At 42.4% G+C, this 22,844-nt stretch overlaps 1 protein-coding gene across 2 annotated transcripts in view; it reads left to right on the top strand.

Moving 5' to 3' along the window:
* The window catches only part of IL15RA (interleukin 15 receptor subunit alpha), a 39,838-nt gene that overhangs the window by 11,041 nt on the left and 5,953 nt on the right, over nt 1-22,844 (top strand). Inside the window, exons 2-5 of one of the 2 annotated variants that reach the window (XM_081048095.1) lie at nt 16,163-16,357; nt 17,888-17,980; nt 20,516-20,710; nt 21,254-21,286. In XM_081048095.1, coding sequence (XP_080904221.1) covers nt 16,163-16,357; nt 17,888-17,980; nt 20,516-20,710; nt 21,254-21,286 — 516 coding nt within the window. The remainder of the gene's footprint in view (nt 1-16,162; nt 16,358-17,887; nt 17,981-20,515; nt 20,711-21,253; nt 21,287-22,844) is intronic. The other variant, XM_081048096.1, reaches the window with a different exon arrangement.

The raw sequence follows: 22,844 nt of genomic DNA on the forward strand, positions 1-22,844 counted from the left end.
TCTGATCACAGAGGTGCTGCTGAAGAGGTGGACAGCCATTGTTTTTGCACTTCTCTCTATAACTGCAAGCCCCTTCCAGACCAGCTGAAATGGTTTCCAAGGAATTCAAAAGGCTGACACCCTTTTTTCCCTCTTCATTTTTCTCTTTTTCCTATTTTGGGAGCCAGACCTTAACAACTAGGACATTCAAAAACAAAGAAATATAAAGGAAAAATTAGAAAGTGGCTGTGCAATCCCAGGAAAAAGTTCAGAAAAGACCTGAAAAGACAAGTTTACACCTCTGGTTGACCCTTAGCACAGAGAGAGCCTACAAGAAGTTTTTTTTAATTACAAAAAAACAGTAAAACCTGAGGCAGGTGGCTGTCATGCGGGAGACCCTGCTCGCTGCGCCATTTGTCACGCAAGGAGGCCTGTGGGGTCTTTAGTCCCGCTCCCCACATAAGAATGCAGGATGTGGCTAGGCCAAAACAGAACACCCACCGAGCCATAGGTAGGGGAGTCATACCACTATAGTCTCACTGGAGGCTGGAGTCACACGACCTGCAACCTGCTGTCCTCTTTTCTGCCTGCCAACCAACCGACTGACTGACTCACTGACTCTCCAACCAGCACAGCCTGGGCAGTTATATCAGTGGCTAATTGGCTAACGGGTTACATCTGACGGCCAATTAGCCACAGCTGCCAGCCATCTACTACCCGACTCAGCATCTTTCCACGTGAGGCCGAGAGCCTGGAAACTACTCTCTGGGGCTCTGTCCCCACAGTGGCAAACCTGATTTCCAGAGTTACCACATTATTAGATTCAAATATCTAGTGTTCAACAACAAAACAGGAAAGTTTGACCCATTCAAAAGAAAAAAATCAATAGAAATTATCCTTTAAAAAAACCCCGATAGCAGATATACTAGACAAAGACTTTACAACAACTGTCTTAAAGAAATAAAGATGCGGCAAAAGTCGTCAGCAACCTAACTTTATACCTCGAGGAACTAGAAAAACAACACACTAGATCCGTAGCTAGCAGAATAAAGAAAATAATAAACATTAAAGCATAAATAAACAAAATAAAGAATAGAAAAACAATAGAAAAAAATCAATGAAACTTGTCACGCAGGGTACCCTGCTCGCTGCGCCATTTGTCATGCAGGGTCTCAGCTCCCACTCCTCGCCCAAGAACGCAGGACACAGTAAGGCCAAAAAGGAACACCCACAGAGCCATAAGTAGGGGAGTCAAACCAATATATTCTCGCTGGTGGCTGGGCTGGAGACACAGGAAGCAGGATCTACATAATCTGCCTAACAGCAGTCCGCTCTTGCCAGCCACCACCTTCTTGCTAGCCCCCATTTGCACCTTTCTATTGTGAGGCCGAGAGCCTGGAAACTGTTTTTTGGGGCTTTGTCCCCACACTCCACCCCTACAGGGTCTCGCCTCACAATCCACGCGACAAACGTCCTCTGCGAGGGGCCCTGTGCAAGGAGCCTGAAGGTGAATGCACTATCCTGAACACAGCCAGGCTCTCTGGGCACAGCCAGGGTTTCTCAGGGCACCACCAGTACTTCTGGGCACAGCCAGACTTCCTGGGCTTCTTAGGGTACCACCAGTCTCCCCGGGCACAGCCAGAGTTTCTCAGGGCACTGCCACTCTCTCTGGACAAAGCCAGACTTCCTGGACACAGCCAGGGCTCTCAGGGCACTGCCACTCTCTCTGGACACAGCCAGACTTCCTGGACACAGCCAGGGCCTCAGGGCACTGCCACTCTCTCTGGACACAGCCAGACTTCCTGGACACAGCCAGGGCCTCAGGGCACTGCCACTCTCTCTGGACACAGCCAGACTTCCTGGATACAGCCAGGGCTCTCAGGGCACTGCCACTCTCTCTGGGCACAGCCACACTTCCCGGACACAGCCAGGCCTCTCAGGGCACTGCCACTCTCTCTGGGCCTCTCGGGGTACTGTGCTGGAACAACAGCGGCTCACATCAAGGTGCTTACATATTATCAATGGCGGCCAGTCAAGACACAAAAGCAAACATCAAACCAGTCCCACTACATGGTGGTATGTTCCCAAACAGTCAAGCGTCCATTAAATTAGGGATAGAAGGCAATTCCCCATCGTCCATAGTCATTCGCCAGGGCTGTCCTAGGGGTGAGGGATGACCTTGACCTCGCCCTCATGTCCCACGGAGGACTCAGCAAGCGTTTCCTCCTGGGACTAAAAGTCCTGCATCCGGGCTGCCTCAGCAAGCAGTTCCCAGCCCACAGGGCGGCAACAACCTTCGCTTTCTCCGCTTTCTCCGGCCTCTGCTGGTTGGGGAACCATCCATGTCTTTCCACCCCTCCATGGGAATCGAGCTCTCCGGTAGCTGCTCCTCCTGGTCTTCCTCAGACTGAGCTCGCTTACGCACAAACTGCTCCACTGCCCTTCGGAAAGCTTTGGCCAGCACCGTATCCTGCCGACTACGCCATGTGTCACGCGGGGTACCCTGCTCGCTGCGCCATTTGTCATGCAGGGTCTCAGCTCCCACTCCTCGCCCAAGAACGCAGGACACGGTAAGGCCAAAAAGGAACACCCATGGAGCCATAGATAGGGGAGTCAAACCAATATATTCTCGCTGGTGGCTGGGCTGGAGACACAGGAATCAGGATCTACATAATCTGCCTAACAGCAGTCCGCGCTTGCCAGCCACCACCTTCTTGCTAGCCCCCATTTGCACCTTTCTATTGTGAGGCCGAGAGCCTGGAAACTGTTTTTTGGGGCTTTGTCCCCACAAACTAAAAGTTGGTTTTTTGAAAAGATCAACAAATTGACTAACATTTAGTTAGATGGACTAAGAAAAAAGAGAGAAGACTCAAATTGCTAAAGTCAGAAATGAAAGTGGGGGCATTACTACCAATTCTACAGAAATAAAATGCACTATAAGAGAGTACTGTGAGCAATTGTATGTCAACAAATTGGATAATCTAGATGAAATGGACAAAGTCTTAGAAACACAAAATCTACCACTACTAAATCATGAAGAAATAGAACATATGAATAGACCTATAACTAGTAAGGAGATTGATCAGTAATCAAAATCTCCTGACAAAGAAAAGCCCTGGACCTAATGGCTTCACTTATGAATTCTACTAAACACTTAAAAAAGACCCAATACCAATTCTTCTCTAACTTTCCCCAAAAATTGAAGAGGAGGGAACACTTCCTAACTCATCCTATGAGACCAACATTACCCTGCTACCAAAGCCAGACAAAGAAACTATTATATAAGAAAACCACAGACCAATATACCTTATGAACATCTATGCATAAATACTTAACAAAATACTAGCAAACTGAATTCAGCAGCACGTTAAAAGGATTATATACAATGACCAAGTGGGATTTTTTCCTGGAATGCAGGATGGTTCAACAACTGATCAATGTATTATAATACATCATATTAACAGAATAAAGGGGGGGGGGAACCTCAGGATTACCTCAATTGATGCAGAAAAAGCATCTGAAAAAATTCAACTCCCATTCATAATAAAAACACTAAAAATACTAGGAATAGATGGCAACTACCTCAACATAATAAAAGCCATCTATGAAAACCCACAGTGAACGTCACACTCAGTGATAAAAGATTGAACGCTTTTCCTCTAAGATCAGGAACAAGGAGCAAGGCATGCCTGTTTGCACCTCTTCTATTCAACATTGTAGTGGAAGTTCTAGCCAGAGCAATTAGGCAAGGAAAAGAAATGAAAAGTATCCAAATTGGAAAGGAAGAAATAAAATGATCTCTGTTTGCAGATGATATGAATATGATCTTACATGTAGAAAATGCTAAACATTCCACAAAAAAAACTGTTAGAACGAATGAATGAATTCAGCAAAGTAACAGAGTGCAAAGTCATCACAGAAAAATCAATTGCATTTCTATACACTAATGAACAACCCGAAAAGGAAATTACAAAAACAATTCCATTTTCAATAGCATCAAAAAGAATAAAATACTTAGGAATAAACTTAACCAAGGAGGTAAAAGACTTGTACAATGAAAAGTACAGAACGCTGCTGAAAGAAATTAAAAAAGACATAAGTAAATGGAAACACATTCCATGTTCATAGATTGGAAGACTTAATTCTGATAAAATGTTGATACTACCCAAAACAATCTATAGATTCTATGCATTCCCTATCAAAATCCCAATAATATCTTTCTACAGAAATAGAAAAACCCATCCTAAAATTCATATGAAATTTCAAACAGCCAAAACAATATTGAAAAAGAAAAAGAAAACTGGAAGACTCACATTTTCTGATTTCAAAACTTACTATAAAGCTACAGTAATCAAAAGTGTGTGGTATTGGCATAAAGACAGACATATAGAATAGAATAGAGTCAATGGAATAGAATCATAGATAGCACAGAAATAAACTATCACATATATGGCCAAATTATTTTTGACAAGGATGCCAAGACCATTCAATTGGGAAAGGACAGTCTTTTCAACCAGTGGTGCTGGGAAAACTGAACATCCACCTGCAAAAGAATGAAGTTGGAACCTTACCTTACACCATACACAAAAATTGACTCAAAATAAATCAAAGACCTAAAACAATAAAACTTAGAAGAAAGCATAGTTCTTTCGTTAGTGTTTTGTTTTATATTCCACATACGAGTGAAATCATATGATTTTTGTCCTTTTCCATCTGACTTATTTCATTTAGCATAATACCCTCAAGATCCATCCATGTTGTTGCATATGGCATTATTTCTTTCTTTTTTCTTTTTTTTTTTTTGGTGTTTTAGAGCAAAATTTTTTTTTTAATTTATTGGGGTGACATTTGTTAGTAAAATTACATAGATTTCAGGTGTACAATTCTGTATTACATCATCTATAAATCCCGTTGTGTGTTCACCACCCAGAATCAGTTCTCCTTCCATCACCATATATTTGATCCCCCTTGGCATTATTTCATTCTTTTATGGATGAGTAGTATTCCATTGTGTGTGTGTGTGTGTGTGTGTGTGTGTGTACCACATCTTCTTTATAACAAAACAAAACAAAAACAAACTCATCCATACAGACAACAGAATGGTGGTTACCAGAAGGAAAAAGGGGTCAGGGAGAGGACAAGTTGGGTAAATGAGGTCAAATATGTGGTAATGGAAGGAAAGTAGACTTTTGCTGGTGAGCACATAATAGAATATACAGGTATCAAATTATAATTTTGTACACCAGAAATTTATATAATGTTATGAATCAATTAATGAAAAAATTAAATGATGTTATATACATGTAAAAAAAGAAGAAAACATAGGACAAAATCTTCATGACACTGGATTTGGCAATGATTTCTTGGATACGACACCAAAGACACAGGTAACAAAAGAAAAAATAGACATACTGAATTTCATGAAAATGTTGTACATCAAAAGACCCTATCAACAGAGTAAAAATCAACCTACAGAATGGGAGGAAAGTATATGCAAATCATATACCTGATAAGGGATTAAAATCCTGAATATATAGAGAACTCCTAACACTCAACAACAATAAAACAAACAACTTGATTCAAAAATTGGCAAAGAACTGGAATAGACATTTCTCCAAAGAAGATATAAAAATGGCCAATAGCACATGAAATGATTCTCAACATCGTTAATCATTATGGAAACGCAAATCAAAACTTCAGTGATAAACACCTCGTACCCATTAGGATGACTCCTATAAAAATAAATGTTGGCAAGGGTGTAGAGAATTGGAACCCTGTACACTGCTGGTGGGAATGTAAAATGGTACAGCTGCTGTGGAGAACAGTGTGGAGGTTCCTCAAAAAATATAGAAATAGAATTACCATGTGATCCAGCAATTCCACTTCTGGGTGTATACCGACAAGATTTGAAAGCAGGGTTTCCAAAAGCTATTTGCACATGTATATTTGTTCATAGCAGCATTATTCACAATAGCTACAACATGGAGGCAAACTATTCATCAACAAGTGAATGGATAATCAAAATGTGGTCTATACATACAATGGAATATTATTCAGCCTTAACAATGGACGCAATTTTACAATATGCTACAATAGGGACTATGCTAAGGACATTATGCTAAATGGAAATAAGGTTTGAGCAAGGTGTCTTTGCAATACTGTGTGTGTGGTGTTTCAGTTGAAGTAATGATTCTTAGACACTTTCTCCCTTCTGAGGCTTTAGCATAACTCATGGTGGGAGCCATCAGTCCTACAAAGGCTGAGAGCTCAACTCTGTGATTTCACAAATTCCTCCAGGCCCAACACAATGATGCTATCAGCTCCAAAGAGCAGACTTGGCATATGGAAGAAAAGGGCCAGATGAGGGAAAACCAATTAAATACATTCCTACCAACTAAATCCAGTCTTTGCCTAGCCTGTTCCCCTGGGGACCTCATGTCTGCCATGTTCCCTGGAATCATTAATCTGTGGCTGGATGGCAGTCACCAATCTGTGGTAGTCGCCGATGACATACTATTACCCCAGAGGTCTAAAGGTCCAAGGTTCCCTCAGAAAGAAGGAACATTTTATCACAGAGCAGAGTCTAGTATTTTTATGGGACTTTCTATGCTGCCTACGGTCGAATTTCCAGAGTTGACTTTAATGATCATTTCTCCCCACTCTATCCCAACCCTCTATCTCTTAGTATTTTCCCAGCTATGTCAAAGTACAGTAAAGCATCACAGATGCGGATTTAAGATTTTGGTAGCACAACGCTAAACCCATGATACTGCCAAGCTAAACACACACAGAAAGGGGGTGGGGGGGAGAAAGAGAGATTTGAGATGGAGAAGGGAGCATTAGATTAAATTTAAAAGTATTAGAAAAGAAATTGAGAAGAGCACCTCCAGAGGAAGCTGTAAAAGAAATCCTCACTGACGGAATCAATGCCATGACCTGAGAAAGGTAAGAACAAGCGGTTACCCTGAGTCCTAATGACTCAGGAACTCTGGGAGGAGGATGAAGCACCGTGTGTAGGGGCAGAGTTCACGGAACGGAGTGGGAGCTCCGATGGGGCAGTGGTGAGTGTCACAGCAAACCAAAGCTACAATCAAACACCAGGTGGGGAAAGAGTGGAAACACCACTACTGGGCCCTGGAAATGAAAGAAGACGCTCTAAAAGGTATCAAGAATGGACAAGGAAAGAGGAAAAGTTAGCACTGTGAAAACCACAGTTATGGAAATTAAAAAATATTTTCCTGACCCAAAGATAATCTTGGCCTGAGTTTACAAGGGTTCTTAGTATTTCCTTCAATAGAAATCCTCAAAAAAAGAAAAAAAAAAGGGGCCCAAGTGCCACTCATCAAGTGGTTTTCATTTGGATACTAACTTTGCTTATTTTTTAACCTATTCTGACATAACTTCAAATTTACAGTAATGTTGCAATAGTACAAACACCTTCCCAATATGCCTTTACCTAGATTCACCAAGTGTTTACATTTTGCCCCATTTGCTTTATCATTCCTCCCCTCTACCTGTATATATTTATTAAACATATGCATTTTCTTCTAAAGCATTTAAAAGTAATTTGGAGACAGGATGCCTCTTTATGCCTAAATACCTCAGTGTTTATCTCCTAAAAACAACATTCTCTTACATACCTTCCTAAAAAACAACTCTGATATAATCACAGAACAATTGTCAAAATCAGGAAATTCAACCTTGACACAATCTTATCTAACTCTCAGTCCATATTCAAGTTTTGTCAATCGTCCCAATAATGTCCCTTTTAGCTATTTCCTCCCTAATTCTGGATCTAATTCAGGACCACATGTTGCATATTATGTTATATAAGACCCGGCCTTATATTAATTTTTGCTCCAAAAGATGCATTAGAGCTGATTGTCTGGCTAGGTCTTATTTTCAGGGAAACACGGTATTTATTTATATTAGTGCAAACTTAATGGAGTTTTGTTTTATTTTGTTCTATAATCTGTTACTATCTTTGTTTTGATACTCAAATTGCCCCAGATTTGGCCAGTGAGAGCCGTTTCAACCTGGCCACTGTATCCTTTTGACATGTTTCCATCATTCTCTGAACACTTCCTGACTTTCTGGTACGAGACACCCCACGCTCATCTTGTGCTTTCCGTGTCCTAGGCCTGGAATCAGCCTTTTCTCCAAGGAGCCACGGTTTCTTATTGTAGAGACTAAGATCTGGATACCAAGTATATTTGCTGCTAATGTTGCTTCTAGGTACTATCAGAGGACAGAGCTAGCACACACACATGTACATACTTGCCCATACACACTCAAACGTACACACACGTACACTCACACACTGATTACATACTGATACCTTTAACCTCGATTCTATTCCAACACCGTAGGGTACATTCTAGTTCCCTCCCCCTTTCTGTAGTTATTACTTTCTCCAACAGTGAGAAATCTGGACTGGACTTGTTTTACTCATTGACGATGACTGGTTCCTACAGATTATCAAGAAGAAAAGGAGAGTGACTTTTAGACCTTTGCCCTCAGATGTAACAGCAGAGGTGGGCCTGGCAGGAAAATCTACAGACGCTATAAGCAATCACTATTGACTCAGTATCTGGCCCAGCTTGCTTTTGCTTGTAAAACAGTGGTTCTCAACTGTGTGCATAGCACATTGTCTGTGAACCCTTTCCCATTCAGTGCGTAAATTTCATTGTGGCTATAACTGAATAGACCTGTAGTAACAATGTTTGGCAGAAGGGATGTTGAGCTAAAAAAAGGTACTATAAGGTTATGAGGAATAAGCTAAGCCACCCCCAAAGAAGACTGCATATTTATTGAAAGCTGTTAGAACTCTGGGTTCTTACATACTCAATAAACTGTCCCACTCACAAAGGACCAGTTCTGAAGGATGCCACAGGAATCACACGTTAGCACCCACGCCCTCCTACTACAGGATTCCTTACACCTCTTGCTGACACGGCTGGGCTGCCGTTACTTTGACTTTTTCAAATCCTTCAAGTGACAGGGCACACTGGTTTTATTTCAAAGTGTGCTACAAACCCTAAGAGCTGAAAACCACTACCCTAAATGCAGGAGACAATCTCAAGACTTAGAAGAGATAGAACAATTTGCTGACAAAAATCCTCAATTTGAAAACCTCAAACAGAAAACAGTGAAGACTGAAAAAAAGGCAACCAAGAAAAGATCAAATGATTCAGAACATTATTTGAAATTCAAATCAGTTAATAAAATTGAGCTTGAGGACTATCCAGTGAATAACGATGTTTTGGAAGGGAGTCAGGCAAACAAGGTACAACCCAAATACTGAATGCGAGAGAGCGCGAGGCTGGTAAAGGAAGTGCACTACATAAACAGCTAGAGTTCTTCCGTGTAATAACTTTGTTCACAGATATTAGCAGGAAATATTTTCTTTTTAGAAAGTTAATAAATTAAAATAATGATTATCTTATGATCTCACTGAAAAAGAAATGTAATGTTTGAGTCCACTATAGAAGCCACGTAAGTGAAAAGAGAGCATTGAGACTATCAGCATGGAGTGATAAAGGATGACAGATTTGTGTGTGTGTGTGTGTGTGTGTGTGTGTAATATTAGATGTCAATGGGACTTTAAAACAAGAGTCAGTGGTTGGAATAAGAACAAAAATCAAACAATCCATTTTCTCTCATTTATTTATTTATTTATTTATTTATTTAAATTTATTGGGGTGACAATGGTCAGTCAAATTACATAGGTTTCAAGTGTACAATTCTGTATTACATCATCTATATATCACTTTGTGTGTTCACCACCCAGATTCAGTTCTCCTTCCATCACCATATATTCGATCCCGTTTACCCTCATCCCCCCTTACCCTCTGGTAACCACTAAACTGTTGTCTGTGTCTATGAGTTTTTGTTTCTTTGTCTTGTTCCTTTGTTGCCTTCAGTGTTATATCCCACATATGAGTGAAGTCATATGGTTCTCAACTTTTTTTTTTAATTTATTGGGGTGACAATTGTTAGTAAAATTACATAGATTTCAGGTGTACAATTCTGTATTACATCATCTATAAATCTCCTTGTGTGTTCACCACCCAGAGTCAGTTCTCCTTCCATCACCATATATTTGATCCCTCTTACCCTCATCTCCCACCCCCCACCCCCTTACCCTCTGGTCTTTACAGAGGCTCACCTCACGCCGCCATTTTGATGACATCTCGACTTTTTCTTTCTGACTTATTTCGCTCAGCATAATAATCTCAAGATCCATCCATGTTGTAATAAATGGCAGTGTTTCACCTTTCCTGATGGCGGAATAGTATTCCATTATGTATATATACCACATCTTCTTTATCCAATCATCTATTGAAGGACACTTTGGTTGTTTCCATGTCTTGGCCACCATAAATAATGCTACAATGAATATCAGAGTACATATATCTTTACGGATAAATGTTTTCAGATTTTTGGAGTAGATACCCAGGAGAGGGATTGCTGAGTCATATGGTAATTCTATTCTTAATTTTCTGAGGAACGTCCATTTTCTCTCTTGAGACTAGGAAGAGCAAGTGAAGCTGGAGTGACTGACCCACCGGGCTGCCTTAGCTCGGGCGGGCTCAGGTATGAGATATGCTGAAACCATGGTGACAGAGCCTGAAGGGGAGGGCTTCCTGAAGTAGGAGCGGGGAGTCTGACAGCTGACCCACCAGAGCTAGCCTGTCTGAAGGCTGCCAGGCACTTTACATTGTCCTAACCACATTCTAAATTCTGAGATGGCTCCCTCTGATTCTGATATCTGGAGAGGCCCACCTGACCAGTGGGACATGGCATAAGGAGTCCAGAAGGTGGCGATCCTGGGAATGAAATGCATAAGTATCCTAGTGATTCTGACAGTCATTCTCTGACAACCAAACCTAGCCATCAGGTGGAGAGTATTGGAATCCAGGGCTTAATCTCTGGAGGAAAAGGTGGACAAGACCTGGGCAGAGGGCCAGGGCCCTAGTCCAGAAAACTAGGGTTTCTAGGCAGAGACACGCCAATCCACAGGGAGCAGATGAGAAGGGAGGAGAAAGCTGCTCCATGGGGCCCATGGCTAGTCAAAGCCGACCCCAGATCCTGCCCAATCCAAAGAAGGTTCAGATTGCTGGAAAGCAGGCACAGATTCTACTGGGACACATCAAACAAGATTGGCTAATGTGAAGGATACAGAAATGAATCAGCATCGTCTAAGCACAGGGTGAAGATCAGAGACATTTTCCAGGATGGATGGATGGAGATTTGTGTTCCAGAATCCCCACCGCGACATTCAGAACTGCGGAAGATGGTCACATTTTCTAGACTCTGTCCCCCTCCAGGCCTAGCACACAGTCTAACCTGGATAGGTGATCGACCTCACCTCATCCATTTGAGTGCTAGCCTGTTCACCGTACTCTCAGGTAGCTCAACCATCCAGACTTCCAGACTAGCTTGGCCTGATCCTGGCACGTTCCTAAACTCACATATGAAAATGGAGAACTTTACTAGGTGTCATGCTAAGCAGCTGTCAGCGCAGCTCTGGCTTATCTTGCAGACCTGCTGAGTATCTGTCTATGGAGAGCGACCGCAGAAATGCAGTGACTGTACGTGACCGGGCCAGCCCCAGCACCTTGCTTTTAGCCATTACATTTCAAACCAAAGAAAATCTTGGGGTCTAAATCTTGCTCAAATATTTCAACTTCTAATTAGAAGGAGGGGGGAGTTTTTAACTGTTTTACAGATTAAAAAAAAAAAAAACTTTCATCATTCTAGCTCTGGCTCTTATCTTGTTTTGGTAACATTTTCTGATAAAACATGTCTTTCGATCCACATGCACTTTGTCACATCCAAAGTCTGCTGGGAGGACTTTGCGTCTTGTCCTCCAAAAAATGTCCAGAATCCTCCCACATGGCCTTATAAGCCTTCTCGTCTTTGATTTTACCCCAAGCTGCCCAGAGACGGGCGAAAATCCCTAATTGTAGGATCTCTTGCATTTCTCACATTCACGTAGCAGGAGATGTGTTACCGTATACACTAAATGCCCACGAGTGGAGTGATTTAGCCCTTTCTTGCCCTACGCTCAACCAAGGTTTCTGATTTCCTGCTGTAGGGTACTTTAAACTATCCCCCTTTTTTTATTATGAAGTATTTCATACATTTAAAACAGTATGTAACATATATGCACGACTGATATTCTGCCAATCATCATTGTGTGGCTGTTCATCCACGGCCAGTGGTCGCCCTACCTGGTCCTGGTTAATACCTGGTCCTGGTATTAAAAGTCGGTTAATACCGACTGGTTGGCACCTGAGAGGCACTGGTTGGTAAAAATTTTTATTTTCGCCCCAGCAAATATGTAATATATGAAAAAAGAATAATAAACACCCATGTATATGCCCACTTAAGAAACAGAGCACTACAAAATCTTCCAAAGGCATCTTTAACAGGTAAAACATGGGCAGTGTTAAAAATTCAGCAAGTATGAAAAGGCATTCAGTGAAGTCTGCCATCCTCTCCCAGGCTAATAATAGTTCCCTGTGTATCCTTTCAAAGAGTTTATCTCTAGACAAAAAAAATGTGTACAGGTATTGTTTCTTTTTTTCACTGATGGTAGCAGGTAATACACAGGTTCTGACCCTTTTCTTCTTAGCCCAACAGTGTATCTTAGGATCTTTCCACTTTGGTGCATGAAGCGCTTTCTTCATCTACTGTTAAGAGTTGGGTCGTACTTCTTCATTGTGCAACTGTTCTGTAATTTACCTCGTGTCCTACTGACGACATACAAGGTGATTTACAAGTACTGGCTATTATAATCAGTAACTTTATACACACTTACAGATCTGCCAGTACACCTGTAAATTCTTAGAAGTGGAATTGCTGGGTGAAAGGGGTTGTGCATAAGTGTTCTGCAGATGTATCTATAAGATAAATTCCTAGGAATAGAATTGTGGGGTCAAAGAGCATGTGTATTTAGATTGAAGATATGTCCTCACTAAGTTCTGTATGAACTATATGAAAGTAACACAGTGTATTAATCGACGTTTGGTTCTTTTCCAATTTGGGAGCTGAACTTGCTACCTTACGTAGTTTTATTTTATGCTTCCTTCATTGTAAATGAGGCTGAATATCTATCTTTGTATCTATTTAAGAGCATCTGTATTTCCTTTTCTGGGAACCACCTGTTGATATTCTTTTCCTGTATTTCCATGGGATTGGTAGTCTTTCTATTGATTTTTTTCAGGAACTCTTAACATATGAGGGAGATTAGCCCTATGTGATATGAGATGTATTTTTTCCCCCATTTTGTCATTTGCCTCTTGACTTACGGTGGATTTTGCCCATGGAAAGGCCTTTATTTTGGCTTGGGCTGTATTACCTTAAGAACTGCCTGTTCTATGCTGACTTCCTGGGCAACAGGTGTAGGTAACAAGGGCAACAACTTGTTTAAAGGCTGCGTAGAGCAGGGATTGACAAACTTTTCCTGTAAAGAGCCTGAGAGTAAATAATTTAGACTTTGTGGGCTATCCGGCTTCTGTTGCAACAACTCAGCTCAGCAGTCTGTTTGTGAAAGCAGCTAGTGGCAATACATAAATGAATAAGGCTGTTTTCCAATCAAACTTTACTGACAAAAGCCCAGCGGCCATACTTTGTTGACTCCCAGCACAGACATAACTGGGTGGGGGTGGGGGGCCTTCCTACTCTGGTCTGTGAATCTGATTGCCACGATACTCGGTCTCCCCTTCCATCCACCCTCCTTGGCAGAAAGATTACTTCACCAAGTTCCCTTCGCTGAGTCCTGACCTTCTCCCCTGTGGATGTCCAGCTGCTCAGCAGAGACTTATTCGGGCTTCCAGACCTGGAACCAAAGAGCCAGCTTCCCAGGCAGCTGTAGGCAGGCAGCCACAGGTTGCTATGCTTTACCGCTGACTTGGGAAGCTTGGCTGCTGCTCCTCAGCCAATGAACCACTCCGCATGTGCACGTTAGTGATGGTGGGGGGCGATCCTTTCTCAATGTGCTTGTACAAGTTCCAGGACAATGGAAAATGCTGCAGAAGAATTTCCCTCTGTGGGACTTTCCTTTCCAACACAGCCCACTCTAAGCCACCTCCACGGCCTGAGGCAAGGCTTGGTCTAAGAAACCAGTTCTTGTTCATCTCCTCTGCGTGTAAGAAAACCTAGTCATGTATTGAATTAATAGGAAAAAGAGTATAAAAATCATACAGTTGTGGTGTCAGACGGGTAGAGACTTATCGGGGTGAGCACCTCATGCCTTATAGCAATGTCTAATCGCTCTGCTGTACCCCTGAAACTAATATAACATTCTATATCAACTGTAATTGAAAACTAAATTTAAAATGATCATACAGTTGTTTCAAGTGGTTAAAGAAAAATCTTGCTTTTTAACTTTGTGTGCAGTAGACTCTTTCTGGGTTTGGACAGAACTTCATCTTAAACGAGGATAGGCTGGCAACACTGGTTTGGAGGAAATGTGGTAGAGCAATACGTTGGTTGGGTCCTCACTTTTTAAGATCTAAGGATGCTTTTGGGGTTTCATTATAGAACCCCAATCTACAAAATTGGTGCCAAAGAGGATATTACTTAACTGTTATCAGGGCCTTATGAATAGGTTCTTTCCTGGGCTCCATAGCATTTTACATTAGATGTATGATAAGTAATACCAATTTCACTCATTTTTGCGTCGTGAAAAAATGTTTTCTTTTTTGTAAGTTTTGTTATTATTACATAATGTGGGGCAAAAGTCAGAAGTATTTCTACAACTCATTAAAATCAAGTTGTCTTTAACCTTTAATGTTACTTGCTTTTATATAGGAAAGGAATGATTGTAAGGATGCAAAAATATCAACAGGCCATAAAATAATTAACAACAAAAAGTCAGTCCAAATAGGGCATCCTCAAAATGCAAATAGCCAACAATTCAGTTCCCCCCTTTCTTCTTAGGCCAGTACCCTTAGATACTAGTTTATGAAACTCCTTATTTCCACAGGACAAAGCTAGAGCCCCACAGCCAGGATTTTTAGTTGAAGTTTTAGAGTCTGACTTTTTAATTCCAGCTAACACAAAAGTAGAACCATCTGGGGAAATTCACCTTGCCTCTGGTTTCTTCCGGAAAAACTGGAAGAATGAGATACATGTAGAAATTAAGTAAGTTGAACTCACTTGAATTAGAAGGTCAGACTTAAGCCTGGTGCTGGGGAAGAAAGTTCATCCACTCATGTTTTGCACAGGTATTTCTTGAGTACCTTGTCTCACCAGGTACTATACTAGGGTCATGGGATACAATGTTGGGCAAAACAGACGTGACTCTTACCCTCGACAGCTCACCGTGAAGACGGTGAGACAAACGTTCATCACATCACCTCAACATCTTAAATACAACTGTAAAAACGACTGTACAGGAAAAGAACACAGAAGTCTGGGACCTAGCGGACTGTGGGAGTGAGGAAAGACTTTCATGAAGTGATGATGAAGTAAGCCAGGAAGGATGGCAGGGGATGGGCAGCCAAGAGTGGGGTCAAGGGAGGGTGGATCGGCCTGTGAGTGGCACGGGGGCCCCACAGGCATGTGTGGCCAGAGGAAGCACAGTGAGAGAGGAAGGCAGGACCAGGTCTGGCAGAGCCTTGAAGACTTCTGAAGGATTTTAGTTTCTATTCTAAGAGCAGCAGAAAGTCGGGAAAGAGTGAAGCCATCAAATAGGCATTTCTAACGATGATGCCGGCTGCCTGGAGACTATTGCTGCTGTTTAGGCAGGAGAGCTCAGAGGTTTGGTGTGGGTAGGGCAGAAGAGAAACAAAGAGATGGATACCTGTGGAGAGAATGAGGCAGGAGACTGATGGGAAGTGGAGAATGAGGCAGAGGTTTTAACTTTTTTTTTTTAACATTTGTTTTTTAGTGAAAAAACTGAGGGTTGCTAAGTGGGAGGGGAGGAGTGGGGATGAGGGAGAAGATGAGGGGATTAGAAAGCACAATTGGTAACCACAATATTGCCATGAGGATATGAAAGAGTTTGGAGAGTATAATCAATAATGTTGTAAAGAGACAGAGGTTTTCCATGATAACTCTTCTCATTCTCTAGCTATGCTGCATGGTTGGCACATAAGGCAAGGCTCCTGGGAGGCTTCTGAACAAGCTGAAATGTGTTCATCTCTCTCTCCTCTTATTTGCACTTTTGCAGGTACCACATGTTCTACTCCCAAAGCTATTGAACATGCAGACATCCATGTCAAGAGTTACAATGAGAACTCCAGGGAGCGGTATATTTGTAACTCTGGTTTCAAGCGTAAAGCTGGTACATCCAGCCTGACTAAGTGCCTGCGCAACGAGGTCACAAACATTACCCAGTGGACAACTCCCACTCTCAAGTGCATCAGTAAGTAGCCAACCCTGCACCATTGCTCCCCTCCACTCTTGCCAAGGCCACACAGGGAGTAGTGCTGCCATGTATGACGCTGAATGAGCCCATCTGAGGGGCCAAGAGATTTGTGTGGAGGTCTAAGGCTGAATAAATCAATGGGCTTCTAAATGGCACCTCCTGGAGATGGAAGGAAATCCATAGGCTTTGGGGGTCTCACAAGTCTGGATTCAAATCCTAATTCTGCCACTTACCATCTGTGAGACCTTGGGCAAGGCCCTTAACATCTCGAAACTCTGGTTCCCCATCTAGAAAATGGACCTGATGTAAGCACTGTGGCTTGTGGGACGATTAAGTGAAACCTGGTAAATATTAACTATCATTACCATCAATGCTTTACGATTATGGGAGCAAGAATTCGGCTACAGATAAGGGTGTGTGCTCAAGCATGCTTGCTTCCCAGAGAGCTTTTCCAGTTTCTCCCTTGGAGACAGCCTGCAGGGGAATTACTGCCCTTCTTCTCCACTGGTACCCAATCCAGGAGACTGGGGAGACACACGGGTCAGAGATTCCCTTACCTCAGCCACCCAAGCCGAGTGTTCAGCCAGTGCTCCAGAGCAAGTGTGAGGGACAGTCGCCAGAATCAACGTTTTGTTTTGTTTTGTTTTGTTTGCTCTTTTAAATGATCTACAACTAGATAACCATGTCAGGAGCCAAACAATCTGCAGGTGGAAGCCAATAGTGCCATTTCCAGGAATACTCTAGAAAAATAGAGATTCACCCATGGCCTTCCAAGAGAATTCTGATTTAACATTTATTGCATACTTGAGGCATGTCCAGCAACAAGCTGCGTACTATTTCATATAACATTGGTGAAAATCCCAGCTTCTCCATGGGGGAGGCCAGCGAGAGGGGGTCGTTCTACAGCAAACTCACTCTGCTGTGGGACTCCTCGGAGAGCCAGACTTCCTCCCTGAATTGGTAGCGTTTAGGTCACCCGGTGTCCCCCCCACTTCCTCCCCCTCCCTGGGAGACGTCATGCAGACTTCAGAGGCAGGGCAAGGAGGAATCCTTGCACTTGCTACAGAGGACTGACTGCCCGTTCCCTATACTATCTTTCCAAGGATGCTTATTTAGCCTTGGATGGTGGAGACAGCGCCTCCCTCTGGAGAAAAGGCAGACACGGTCGTGCCATTGATACAAGACGAAGGTTCCCTGAGCTCAGGCTTCACCTCTGGGGATGTGGCCCACCGGATGTAGGGGCATCTGTTTGCGCCAGTCCCCATTGCCCCAGGGGACTGGGGGATGAGGGAAATGGTGCGCGCATGGTGATGCTCCTGCTGTCCGCCCTGTCTGCAGTCTGTGTTTGCATTTACGTGGGCACTGCAGGGTGGAAAACGATGTTTGTTTCATGTACTTGTATTGTAGGAAGCCAGATGTGTCCGTTTTAAATTTCTATGTTTATTTTTTTATTTATATCCAGTCCTGAAGCCACCCCCAGGTCTCACCCTCAGGATGATAAATGCCATGTGGTTGTCCTCTCTCTAGGAGACCCCTCCCTGACTCACCAAACGCCACCCTCCACAGTAGCACCAGCAGGGGTGACCCCAGAGCCAGAGAGCCCCTCCCCTCCTGGAAAAGGTAGGAATGTTAGAAACTTTTAAAGGACTTCCATTCCCTGCCAACACTCAGGTCCCACAAATCCCTCAGATTCATGGACCACTGCTGGTGTTCCGCCACAGACTTATGTAATAGAACAAAATATATATTTTTTTAAGTCAAGAATCAAAATTTACTTTAGCTTAATTTTCTCTTTTAAATAAAAGGTAAACCTTGATATCCAGGTTTCATATGAGCATAACTAATAGTGGTTTAAAATCCACTCTTACTATGTCAGATCACACTTAACTGTCCACTCCTATCTGCATCAGGACCCGGGGAGGATCTGAGGTTTTGCCTGCCTTGCATGTTGGCCCACCACGGTTTCACGGGTACTAGCAGAAAACACAGCACACCTGGATCAGAGACTTGTTGTGACAATCGTTTTGTAAAATACATAACTGTTGAATCGTTATGTTGTACACCTAAAACTGATATAATACTGTATGCCAATTATAAATAAAATTTTTTTTAAAAGCAGCAACAACAAGAAAACAATGCATGCCATGAGTTCTGATTCTAGAAGGAGCTCTGTAAACGTTAATAAAAAAGAAATGACGTTCAGAAACGTGAGCGACCCATGCAGATTGCCTCTTGACAGTCCTAAACATCAGCGAGTTAAGAACGATGGCTCTAGTACAGAAGCTCTGCACAGAACGGCCGTGTTCCATTAAGAAGTCAGACAATTAAGTTCGCGAACTCATCCTAGAAAAAGTGCTACATACATACCTCATTGCTGAATATCACTACAGTCACCTTCGAAGTCCTCCCCTTGGAAAGCTATGCACCCACACCAGTGCCTAGTCCACCCTTCAAAGCCATTTTGGAACTCTTTCTGGAACGGCCATCAGAGCTGTCATTGTATTACCCTTGATGTCCTGAATGTCATCAAAATGTCTTCCTTTCAATATTTCCTTTATCTTTGGGTAAAGAAAGAAGTCATTGGAGGCCAGATCAGGTGATTAGGGAGGGTGTTTCAATATAGTTATTTGTTTACTGGCTAAAAACTCCCTCACAGACAGTGCTGTGTGAGCTGGTGCATTGTCGTGATGCAAGAGCCATGAATTGTTGGCGAAAAGTTCAGGTCGTCTAACTTTTTCATGCAGCCTTTTCAGCACTTCCAAATAGTGAACTAGGTTAACTGTTTGTCCAGTTGGTACAAATTCATAATGAATAATGCCTCTGATATCAAAAAAGGTCAGCAACATCATTGCAACAAATTTGCGAACTTAATTGTTTGATGTTGAATTTCCACTGAGGCTTTGTGGAAGACTAACCTACTTCCTCAGCCCTGTCCCAAAGTTAAGAAAATTCAAAATCTTGGATGCTAACTATTGTGGGACAATGTGCTGTGTACTGCAGGATACCCCTCCTTTACACTTTCCTGTTGATCTTTTGGTGTCCCGGTATCCAGTGCATGGCTTTTCCTGGCCCTTACCTCCTCCTTTCCCTCCAGGCACAAGCATTCTGTTACCTTTGACAGAGCTGCCCAGACACACCTTCCTTAGAGTGCTGTTTCCTAAGCTTGGCTGCCCACTGAGGTCGCCTTGGAGCCCTGGAGAGCAATCTGGGAATCAGGGTTCTAGAAGCTCTCCAGGGCTGAGGACCAATGCTGAGGGGAGGATGGAGAGGCCAGAAAAAGGTTTCCTCCTAGTTAGTTAGTTGGCTACAAACAGAAGGAAGAGGTTGAAGTACTGGCTATATTTAAGTGTGGGGTAATTCTAAAACTCCTCTGATCTGAATCGCGCCTGGTTCACCCAATTGATGAGAATAATCATGGCGTCTCCCACAGCCCTGTTGTCGTGTGCCACACACTTGGTCAGACCAAACCGCATGATTTCGATCTCAGACATGAGAGTCATCTTTGGCACAGAGTGACATATGTGGTCCTGGGGGGACTCTTGGGGGGAACTCTCTGCAGAGTGCCCGGAGTGCTGACAGCCTGGGTAGTGAGAGGTACGTGTGAGTTAGTGGCAAATGATTAAAAGCACAAGGACTTTTCACAGCGTATGTGTCTGGGAGCACGTGGAAAAGCTGCCCAAATAGTGCGCTGAGATGCTGAGCTTGGAGCAAAACCTGGACACTCTCCAAATACACACATAGCTAAGATGGGTCAAATCTCAGATTTCCCTTATTTAGAAGTTTTCTGCAAACATGTAAAAAAATAAACTAAAATCAGCATCCCAGATGTCTTTGGCAAATCGTTCTACTTGGTTTTTTGTTTTTTGAGATCAGTCTTCTCTAAAACAAGCCTGGACCTACTCTCATCTTATGTGCACCGTGACAAATAACTGTAAATCCTCTAGCATTCTCAAAAGTCTCATGCCCATTCCAGATTGTGACTGACTGACTATGTGACACACTGAAGGGATTGTCCTAAAGAGCCATGGAGCAGTGTGCTGGGGAAGGGCTGGTCCAGGGCGGGTTCCTTAGAGCAGGTGTCAGTTCGCTCTACTGGCGATGAGAAAGAGACTCTGCTAAACATTTATGTTCTCTATGTGTTGCACCTTCCTACAGAGCCAGCTTTCACTTCCAAGTCAGACGCCACAGTGGCCACAAAGCCAGCTATTGTACCAGGCTCCAGGCTGATGCCATCCAAACCTCCTTCTGCAGGAACCACAGGGGTAGTCAGGAATGAGCCCTCCCAAGTCCCATCTCAGACAACAGCAAATGCCATGGAACACACTCCCTCTGCCTCGCCCGAGAAGCCAGGTCAGCACTGGCTTTGCAAACTGCAGGAGAGGGCAGCTATCTCTCTGCATAGCATTACACCTCTAATCCCAAGTCGGGACACTTTAGTGACCCTCCGCACCTGCTCTCTGCCACAACCTCCTTGCTCTGGTCTCTATTCTCTGTGCTCCTTCCTGGCTCTGTCCAGCTGCAAAAGAGAGTCCGTGTCCCAGATGTGACAAGGCTCACCGTATTAACCTGCTTTGCCAAGACTCTGAATAATACCTGTCTCCTCTCAATTTGCGAGGACGGAGGAAGCTTTCCATAACCTGGAGTCACAGTCTACGGTTGGAGGAGCTCCCCGTAATCTGCGTCTTCTGTAAGGGAGTAGCTGACCCTTAAGCATGGCCCAGTGTCTAAATGAACTACTTTGCTTGTTCTTTGCTAAAACGAGTTGGGTTTTGCCAGCTGTGAATCTCTCAAGGCTTTAAGACGGGAACCAAACCATCCACAATTTCTCCTGCTTAATGAGAAATTACTACGTAGGACGACAACCATAACTGAGCTGCCATCTCTTCTCTGCAGGTGCATATTCATACGATTCCAGAACTGTCGCTGGTAAGTGTTTCCCATTGTCCCAGCACTCTACTCGAGGTGAACAGCATATAGTCAGTATGTAAACAGCGCATAGAAGGTATATGATTCTAGACACTGAGGTATTTTATTTTCACTGTTCTGCACCGTGTTTGTTTTCACTTAGTGGTATATCTTGCAGATCCTTCCATGTCAATACATAAAAAACACCTCATTCTTTTTAACACCTTCAGAATAATATTCCATTGTATGGATTTGCCACAATTTATTTAGCCAATCCCTTCTAGGACACATGATTGCTTACATTCTTTGGCTATATTACAAACAACAATTAATTGAAGAACCTTATATCATTTTGGATATATACAACTATATCTGTAGGATAAAATCTTACATGTAAAATTTTGAGGCCATATTTTCTACACAGATTTTCAAACTACTTTATTATGGGCTATAATCTATCACATATTTTTTCCAATTTATGTTTCACTGGATTAAAATATCAGAAATTCACTCCCAAATTCTGAAATGTAATATAATAAACATTAACTGAACACCTACAATAGACAAAGATAGCTATGTGCAAGGAACTAAGAAAACACAGAGATTTAAAAAAAAAAATCTTTGAACCTTTCATATTGTTTGCATAAGATTTTCTTTCAGGCTGCTTAAACATAAAGATAGGCATGAGAACAACTAACTGTATGACAGAACAAGCAATTGTCAACAACGAGATGAAAACTAGATATATTTCATTATTATTTGAGTTTCATCTGCTAAGAAGGTGGAAAATAAGATGAAAATCATGCTAATTTTCTAAAAACTCTTAGTGATAGTGCCTTCAGAGTATGTCATATACAATCCCAGCCACCTGAGACCTAAGAGTAGGCCCCTGTCAGGTACAGGTGACAGAGGTACTCGCTGGCTCCCTGGACATCAGTGCATGTTGATGTTACCACAAAATAAGGGATCAGTTGAGCTCATCTTTGTAAGAAAATATAAATTTCTTTACCATAGTCGTTTGCTTAGTAAATGTTAACTTAATGTGTCAATCAGCCCATTCATATTACCAACATCATCATTTGTTTTTTTAAATAGTCAAAAAAGACATCACAACTTTTAAAGGTTGCTGTTTTTAGTTCAACAGAAAATGGTAGGTACTCAGTATATACTGGATGAATGAGCAAATGGCTAAGTGAATTTGGGGGCTTCACCATTTAAATAAATATTCAGGAAGTGTGACTCATCATTTTATTGTCTGAAATATCTACTGGCTCACCTGGCAGCCCTTTTAATCAGTAACTTTATTCAGTTATTCCAATATCTGGTCTCTAAACCTTGACTAAGCTATCGTGTTTCCCCAAAAATCAGACCTAGCCGGACCATCATCAGCTCTAATGCGTCTTTTGGAGCAAAAATTAATATAAGACCCGGTCTGATATTATATATATAATATACATAAGAGCTGATTTTTTGGCACTCCCAGTATGTACTTCAACTTAGGAGATGTTAACAGTTTAATTCAATCGATTAAGTATTGAACCCAACACTTACAATGTGCTTAGTACAGTGAGAGGCAGAA

Source organism: Rhinolophus hipposideros (assembly GCF_964194185.1).
Source record: "Rhinolophus hipposideros genome assembly, chromosome: 1".
Lineage (NCBI taxonomy): Eukaryota > Metazoa > Chordata > Mammalia > Chiroptera > Rhinolophidae > Rhinolophus > Rhinolophus hipposideros.